The sequence below is a fragment of the Limulus polyphemus genome, unplaced genomic scaffold, assembly GCF_000517525.1.
Source record: "Limulus polyphemus unplaced genomic scaffold, Limulus_polyphemus-2.1.2 Scaffold1860, whole genome shotgun sequence".
Lineage (NCBI taxonomy): Eukaryota > Metazoa > Arthropoda > Merostomata > Xiphosura > Limulidae > Limulus > Limulus polyphemus.
This window is the reverse complement of record NW_013667470.1, coordinates 25,809-35,387: the sequence shown is the minus strand read 5'-3', so window position 1 is coordinate 35,387 and position 9,579 is coordinate 25,809. Positions and strand designations below refer to the sequence as shown.

The window sequence follows — 9,579 nt, the reverse complement described above, 5'->3', positions numbered from 1 at the left end:
AAACAATACGTTAACATGTAAGGAATATGGGAAAACTCCATAAAGAAACTGTTTGGGTGCCTCACGAACTCTCCCATGATCATCATTTTCAATGTGTGAAAGTTGCTTTGTCTCTTCTGGCGCGTAACGTGCGTGAACCATTTTTTGACAGAATTGTTACCGGTGATGAAAAATGGATTCTCTATGCAAATATTAGATGCCAAAAACAATGGGTCAGTCCTGGACAAAAACCACTTCTGACCCCAAAACCTGGACTTCATCCATTGAAATTGACTGCCATATGGTAATTTCATGGTGGATTGACTTGGAACTTCATAGGGTTATACCTTAGTCCAATATGCCGAGGTATCGTCTTCACTTTTTTATTTAGGTCTTTTTTAGGATTTTGTGGATTTTTTAAAATTTTGTGCAGTAAAATGTACAGCAACCAAGGTAAAATTTGGCACAAATATAAACGTTCATGCATTCAACATATGGACTTACCAAAAAGTTAGATTTGCTCATTTTGAGTTTCTTCTTTTTTTTTTATGGGGGGCAGAGCTCATAAAAGAGCATAATTTTTGGTGTTTTTGGTCAATTACTAGCCCTATTTTGACAAATTTACAAGGGATTTGGTACAAAGATACTTTTCTACAGGCAACACACATTGACAAATTAAAATGTTGGACTTCCCTATTTTTTTAGTAATTATAGAGGGGTATGCTACAAAAAAAGCATAATTTAAGTTTTTTTTGACAATTACTCTACCACATTTTTTCCAATTTACATGGAAGTTAATACAAAGATACTTTTTTACAGGTCCCAAACAGAGATCTAGACAATTTTGGAATGTTTGTTTTTTGCTCAATTTTTCAGTGAGAAAAGCACAATTAGGGGTTTTCATGAACTATTCATATGTATGTCAACCAACTTACATAGGATTTGATACAAAGATACCTTCTTGCAGGTCTCAAGCAGTAATATAGACAGTTTTCAGTTTTTCTGGTGCCAAAATTGGCCCTGTTTGGATTGTGTGGTGGAGACATGTTGCATTTGTCCATGCATATTTGCCTTTTTAATTCAAATTAGTATTTCTGGTTATTACTATTTTGATTATTCCAATTGTGCAAGTATTCAAAATGTTACCCTTGTGATTTCTTATTATTTTTGAACAAATCAAGGTTATTCAGCTTAACTGATTTGTATTACCACTCACAAAAATAATAAAACTAATTGAAGGTAGTGTTTCTAATGATAACTGTTTTTGACTATTCCTACTATCAAAGTTTTATGTGAAGATAATTGACTGATAAGCTTGGTAATTAATGTGTTAATGAATTTCACTAATTGCAAAAAAATAAAGATTTACAAAGTTGTAATTTTTTTATTTTACTATAGTTAATTGCAGTACTAGCTATATCTAACTATAGTTTGGCACCCAAAGGCCAATTTGTCACTGACCCCTTTTTCGTCCACATCATCATCATCATCTGACAAACATTGGGAATCTCTACTTTTTTCTTTGTGACAGATGTTTCCTGCCTGGCAGGAACAGAAAGATGTGCATGCACTATTAGAACTTGTACAGCTGCAGCATCGTGTTTTGTATGAAGCTTGACTTTCGGATGAACTACGAATGAGCTTCAAAAGTTTTGGTGGAGTGACTGGAGTGTCATTTTATATGAGAATTGGATTCAATACATTGGATCCAGGGGCTTTGGACCATCCAAAATCTGTGGGATCTAAAGTAGGTGGAGATTTGTCCAGCGAATGGAGCCATACAACTGCTTGAAGATGAGTCCTACTTACATTCTCTCGGAATTCCTCACTAGTAGGAGGCATGGAACAGAGCTTTGGAGCACAAGCTTTACTCCTGCTGACTTTTGACAACCAGATCTTTTTTCAGGCCTCAGACATAGACTGACACTGAGGTTGATCATAGTATGACAAAATGAAATGAGTAGCTTGCTTCAAAACATCAGAGAAATTTGCATTAGTGCCCAGCAGGTCAAGTGAACAATTCTCAGATTTTATAACTCTTAGAGCCACCAACTTGCCAACTTCAAAGTATGATGCTACAGTATCACAGCCTATTAGACTATGTGCAGCCACCAAATTTGGGACAACAGAGCTTTACTTTGATACAGCTGCACTTACATCAAGAACAGCTCGTCCTTGGATCAGAGAAACCACCAGTACTTTACATGATATCTTTTTCTGATAACAGAAGTGCAGTAAAAGGATGTATATATCAGTGTTATCAACAATCACAAGAACACTCATGCAACTTGCTAAATGATAATTGTATTAGCCTCCTTCTGAGTTGTTGTCATATCATGACATTTAGTTGCATGCCCCCACTGATCTCAACTGGAACAGGATTGCTCCAAACAACTTATTTTTCTGACAGTCATTTCTGTGAGACATAATGTCTTCAATAATTAAATCAATCAGTTGGACCTTGTTTTTTGTGACTGTGAGATACACTTTTGTAATAGTAGAGCAGCGTTGAATCATAATTTGTATACTTGTCTAGCTGCTTTTACTCTTTGGGCTTGTGTGGATTCTTTTGTGCTATCCTTGATGTACCTGGAAGTAAAATGATACGTGTTGATGATTTATTAATGATCCATTAACACAACTAAATGCAATATATTTATCAGAGACATTACCATAAGGACACTCACAAGTCAAATATTAGGTACACATCATCTGTTTCAGATGGCTTAGAATATACCCTTGGAAGTGATTTAGATATTCTTGTACAGTCCCAGACAATGGCCACAGTAACATCCAAAAGATCACACATCCATCAAGTTGGATACTTCAACTCTGAGAGAATGTTTGAGACACAATTTATCCTTGGCATCCCTCATGTTTCCACTTTCATCGAACTTTGATGTCTGAACAGGTGCAAGTTTCTGATTGAAGAGTTCATCTGTGTTGAGATCCTGTGCACTTGATTGCAGGCCCATTGCTCTTGCATAGACAGTTTCTGTGTCAATGATTATGGTTTCACCTACTTTGACAAATTTACATGTGACTGCCATCATTGTAACAAGTTTGGGTATGGTGTCCTGAAAGCCATCAGGCCAACTCTTTGAATTTCTCTGTTTGGGACTTTCCAATCAAAATTGCATTGTTAATGTTCACAGAAGAGTGAACAGCAATTTTACCACTGACGACATTCACCAGTCCTGCTGAATGCTGATCTGGATGTAGCAGATCTATACAGAGCTCTTAATTTGTCTTGCAAGGCTTTTCTATCGCTTGTGTCAGTAGTGGTTCTTGCTGGCATTCCTTCTTTGTGGTGGTTTTGTTCTACCTGCTGTTCGCTATCCCACCCGATTTTCAAATCATTGATTATGTTATGTCAGGTTTGTAGACTTTTGTGCTTGAGTGTTATCCTAACAATTCATGTCCATACCTCATATAGGTAGTTTCTTTGGTGATATCACTCTAAATGCCATTAAATAGACCAGAATTGTAATGCATTGTGTGCTGGCCTCTGAAGAACTTTGAGCTTACACTCTCAGGCATGCTTTGCATCAGTCTCAAGTAATACAGGGCATAGCATGCATAGTATACATGTCCTGCTGCAAAGAAAATTGGGATCATATCTTTGACAGCTGCCAAATACAATGGCCAATCACCTTCTCACTCTGCATGAGTGTACTTTAATATTATGATGACTGGTTTGATAACACAATCTGCCCAGAACTTTGCTGTTCTGCTTTGAGATGCCATACCTTCTAATGCTTTCTGGAGATCGACCATGCTTTCCAGATGGTGTTTCGCAATCAAGGGTAAAAGAAGTTCTTCTATCAGTAACCTTAGTGTTTTGACATTCTGCAGATATTTTTTGCCACTCAACATTTTGGCCACACCACCAAATGCTGAACTCAGTATTTCTTCGATTCCAGACTCAGCCATAAGAGCTTCAATAGAACCACAGTAACTCATTAGCAGGAGCATTCCACCCAGTGTCAGGTAAATGTTCCCAAATCTAGTTTGGTTGTCCCACTGGACATGCAGTGCTACTCTATATAACTGCAGGTCAGCTGTGGTTACAATATAGTCTTCTTCTTCCTCTTTTGATATTTGTTGCACTTTCATCATGGCTAACAACATTGTAAAAGTGTCTGCAGGTGTCATATCTATCAGTGGGAGGTATACAGTTTTGGTCTTAGGTCGTAATATTTGTCCTTGCTCTCTACACACCTTCGTGTTGTAACCATTGTATTCTGGACAGTTTTCATGGGTGAGTATATCATGGAAAAAATCAAAGTCAAGGTCTTCAGCTTGTTTGCTTGACACTACTTGGTGGATTTGTAACTTTGCTATGACTGTTTGACTGGGTACTCTTTGCATTTTGGATTCTATGGGCCATAGTATATTAGGGAACAATCTTCAATGCTGTCAGTTGTGGGTTGGCCAATTTCATCTTTCTTTAGTCTCTTAATAGTCTTTTGCGTTTAAGGCTTGTCAGTACCTGATGGTTGCATGATAATCATTGCCAGAGAATGTGTTGATTTCTTGCCATTCATGGACGATATATCAGTGTGAAAATTGTCAGAAACAATTTTAACTAGACCATGTTTTGCATCTGATGTACCTTGCTGAGAGAGATCACTTGACACTGCTACAGCAGCTGACTTCTTGAATCAAAGCACTTCATCATAGCTGCATGTAACATGGTAATCAAACAGATGATTCAGCAATTCCTTCAAGTTTCTCATAAACAAACCAAGTGCAATCTGCAGATTTATTGCTTCTCCTTTGACGACACTTACAATATCTCCAATCAACAATGCTGGAAAAGAGTTGGAGAATTTTGGAGATATCTTAGACAACAATTCCTGTAATATTGTTGAAACAGATTCAGCAGCGTCATGCAGGACTATGCAAGATTTATCATAAGTTATTGCTTTACACTCAAATGTCATTTGCTTGGATAATTTTCCGATACTACAAAAGATTCCATTTAAATCATCATCTTTCACAATTTTGGGCATCTTTGCAGTGTTTGTTTAGAAGGTGATTATGCTTGCAATACCTGCTGATGATAGCACAAGAAGTTCTCTTCCGAAGTGTGTCCTTAGTTTGTTAACTCGATGAATCCTGTCTAGTTTGGCACCTGAGTGACTAGTATATTGTACTCTTCAAACAGTTCTATCGAATTCCACATTTGATTTTTGTTTTTACACATTGCTTTATGGTATTTCTAGTGCTGAATCAGTGTCTTCTTTATGGGATGCAGTTTTTAGTTCTTGAGGCAATAGACATCTGTTTACAAAGAACTGACTCATGCAGTTTTTGTGATACTGGGCTTTGACAGCATGAAGATCATTCAGAGCACCTTGTACTCGAACTTTCACTTCATCTGCTCAGTGGTCAGCTTGCTCATCACAATTTTCAAGCAGATGAATCTTGTAGGGTCTTTTATCATGCTCTGAAAAATTGAGTGGCACAGATAGGCAGGATATGATCTTCCATCTTCCTTTCTCTGCCTATATGGCATGGCTCTCCACAAACAGTTTTGCAAGAAATCAGATGTTTTAGTGGAATGCCATAGTTGTTTGGCAGAAGGCCCTACTTCCTCATCAAGTTTATCTGCCTCTTATATTTAATGAGATTTATCTTGATGTATATTTAGACACACAGTTCTTGTGGTAATGAATTTTCAAATTCAGATATTGCAAGAATTTCTTTTGAAGCTCCGTCAATAGACCATCACCATATGCTTTACTTGTATCATTGATGGCCTGTACTCTGCTTGGTCCACTATTAGTAGAGCATGGAAGTTTGTGATCACATTTACCCTCTTATCTCGATTTAAACATATACAATTCATCCATTTTACCCTGTTATCAGAACAGACTAGTTAGTTTCCATGTGTTGTAATTCAGTTTATCACATAATTGTGTCAATTATATATATAATTTATTGTCTTAACTAAGTAAGAAATAGATTCACAAAATATTTTCAATGTTTTTCTTATTGGTTGCTGATACAAGTGCATATAGTGATGTAGCCATCAAGTTCAGTATGACATTTTTTTCTGAAATATATATACAATGGCATATTCCATTTAGGTTAGATCTTATCTAATTGCAAAGACAATTGTAGTCATTTTGTTGACCATTGGAAGCTTGTGCTTCTTAAAGAATTATTAACAAGAAAAGATATTATAATTTGCAAACTATTTGCATGACTTGGTTACAAAACAAATTTGATTTACCAGTATTTGAATATACATGTATATACCACAAAGAATGACTTTTAAAAGAATTTTTGAATTCCATGCTTGATTTTGCATATTTTCACACATAGCATCACACAACATCAGAAATGGCTTCCTCACACCTGAAAACATAAAAAACAATAGTTTCATCATGCTTATAGCTTATTTAGTTGCAAAGATATGGACATCCATGAATTGTTCTGATTTGATAGTGGCCATCTCGGTTTTTTTCATTTTTCTCAATTTGCCCAAAAGTGAGAACTCCACATCCACCTGGATATCTTCACACACACACCCCGATGAGCAATAATCAGCATTAAAAAAACTATATCACAGAAAACTGGGTTACTCTCCATGGCTGCTAGACTATTAAACGTACCTGATGTCTTGTTGTAGTAGAAAAGTATTTTAGCTCTCAAATAAATATAATTTATGACAAAAACATTTTAAGGAATAAAAAGAATATCTAAAAAAACTTAAAAAATTCTCAAATCTAAGGTTTTTTTCTAAGTCTTCTAGGGTTCCCATCAGATTTCTTTGCTTATTCCTGGAGGAGCTCTTTCTGGTCACTTTCCTGTGAAACCAAATTTACTCAAATTATTTTATAATCTGTTCCATCTATTGTACTTGAAAGTTGCATATTTGTATATAGCTATTTTAAATGCTATGCTTCATTACCAATTATTCAGACTACATAATGCAACATCATGAAAGCATGCAAAGAAAGCTAGTAGTAATAACATCACTAATTACATATAACATCATGTGCTGTTTTACACATTTTTAAGAATGTTATGCATTTGCAATATATGTTTTATAAAACTCAAAGTGTGTCATTACATTATAGGCTTAGGCTTGTGGTAAATAATCCAATGTGCAATGTTTTTTAGTTACTGATTCAAGCTCAAAGCAACAAAGTTTAATGTCTATATATTTCTTAAATGTAAATTAAATTGAGATTAGTAGTACAAAACATATCTCTTAAAATAATATATAAATAAGATTGTATTTCATCTAATTTTAATTTATTTTCTCTTATTGATAACAAATAAAATAAGCAGATTCCCACTTTCCCCCGAAGAAGAAAGGTCCACCTTTAGAAAGCGCTCGGGTTATAGGGTTTTTTATTTATTTTTATCAAGACTTCTTGAACCTACGTGTTTTTCTAACATCATAAATAAAATAAGCATTTATTTAATGTATCAGTTATTTTTTCTCTACAAGTTGCACCTTTTATTTTGGTGTCAAACAATTGTAATAACTGAAGCTGTAGTATTAAGGTTTGTAAAATAATGCTGTTATAAAACAAAACAACTGTGTGAACAGTAGTATAGATTTCACAATATGTTTTTATGAATGTAATGGTTGTATATAAATTGGTATTTTTATTAGATTATGTGTTTTTATAAAACAAGGTATCAGTGGCAAATATTTTTCAATTTTATTTATTTATATAATTATAATCAATCATATATTAATTGGTTCTATTTATTGATGATTTTTAATTTTTAGTTTATTCATCATTTTAAATTCATTTTATAAGAATTTAACATTAATCAATTAATTTTTTTAACGACACTGATATACTAGCCAAATATATTTTGTAAAAGGTTTCTTTAAAATCTAGATGATGCCTTAGAGAAGTTAACATATAATAATAAAGAAAAAGTCAATTTCAGTATTAAACCCTCACATTATTGATTCCAACCATGGGTGTTTATGGATCCTATTGGCTTTTTAAACACATTTTAAAAACTATATATGCAACAAATTTCTTTTTGAGTCCTTGACTTTATTCATTTCAAATAACCTAAAAAAGAAATACCATCAATATTGGAATTAGTGCCACTAATTAGTACTGAATCCTTTATTTGTCTTACAATAAAAACGAGTGATTTCACCCAGTTTTTAAAACAGTTCTTTCACATTGAGCATTTAATGGGCACAAACATAGATTACTCACTGAGATAAGTATGTGGAATCCACAGGTAGTGAATAAAGTATGTGAACACCAGGGTCATAGCAAGCACTACAGAATGGTGAAGTCTTTTTTCCAAAACGAAAATGTGGGTCTTTTCTTCTACACAAAGAATTTAAGTGATTTATATGAAAGTCAAATTTTTATTTAAAAAACAATCAGAAGATAGTGGACTTCTAAGACTTTTTTAGAATGTTGAGGTGGGTTTTTTTACCCTCCCTTACCTCCTGGTTATGTTTCTGGAATCCACTGGTAGTGAATACAGTATGTGAACTTCATTGGTAGTGAATATTGTATGTTGAGTTCATTGGTAGTGAATACATTATCTGGAGTACACTGGTTGTGGATAAAGTATCTGGAATCCACTGGCAGTGAATACAGTGGCTAAGTCCACTGGGAGTGAGTACAGTTTATGGAGTCCACTGGTAGTGAATACAGATGTGGAGTCCACTGATAGTGAGTACAGGTTGTGGTATCCATTGGTAGTGTATACAAATTGTGGAATCCATTGGTAGTGAGTACAAGTTGTGGAATCCACTGGGAGTGAAACAGGTTGCGGTGTACATTGATAGCAAATACAGTTTGTGGAGTCTTCTGGTAGTGAATACAGGTTGTGGAGTACATTGACAGTGAACACAGTATGTGGAGTCTTCTGGTAGTGAATACAGGTTGTGGAGTACATTGATAGTGAACACAGTATGTGGAGTCTTCTGGTAGTGAATACAGTATCCGAAGTCCACTGGTAGTGAGTACATGTTGTGGAGTGTATTGGTAGTGAATATAATAAGAAGATAGCAATTTGAGGATTAAGCTAGTTTAATAGTAATTGATGTAAAAATTAGGTCTAGGGAGGCTAAGCCACATGCTTAATGTACTTATGGTTGAAGATTATATTAAATAGTGTGTTGCACTGTGAGCAACAGATTATATGCTTTTCATCTTGGAAGATATTTTACACATTTGTAAAGGTTATTGAAGAAAATTACCCTGACATTGAATATCAATTCTAGTATGAGTTCATAATAAGCACTTTAACTGTTTGTAATTGTGAAAGAATGTCAGAAGTTTTCATTAGTTTTTATCACTACTAACTTTTAAACATTGCTATAAATCAGAAGGGATTGTGTTTTGTTCAAAATCTGGTTATGTTTTTCTGTCTTTAGCTTTTAAACAGTGAAGTGGAAAGTGACAGAAATAGTCGAAAGTCTCAAGATATGTTAATTCAACAGCTGCTTAAAGCAGAATCTCCTGAAAAGGTAAATGTTTAAAAACTAGTGAACTTCTATATTCTTCACTGTATATATATATATATATACGAGGCCTGTGAGAAAAGTATCCAACCTTTGGCCAGGGAATAAAAACTGGCATACCTGGAGCG

The 9,579-nt window shown here is 34.6% G+C and overlaps 1 protein-coding gene across 5 annotated transcripts in view; it reads left to right on the top strand.

The window, feature by feature from the left end:
• Positions 1 to 9,579, top strand: part of LOC106465179 (dual specificity protein kinase splA-like) — a 45,906-nt gene that overhangs the window by 13,499 nt on the left and 22,828 nt on the right. For 4 of the 5 annotated variants that reach the window (XM_022393024.1, XM_022393027.1, XM_022393025.1 and 1 more), the window contains exon 5: positions 9,365 to 9,457. The exons of the other annotated variant lie outside the window; for it this stretch is intronic. In XM_022393024.1, coding sequence (XP_022248732.1) covers positions 9,365 to 9,457 — 93 coding nt within the window. The remainder of the gene's footprint in view (positions 1 to 9,364; positions 9,458 to 9,579) is intronic. 5 annotated transcript variants of the gene reach the window in all.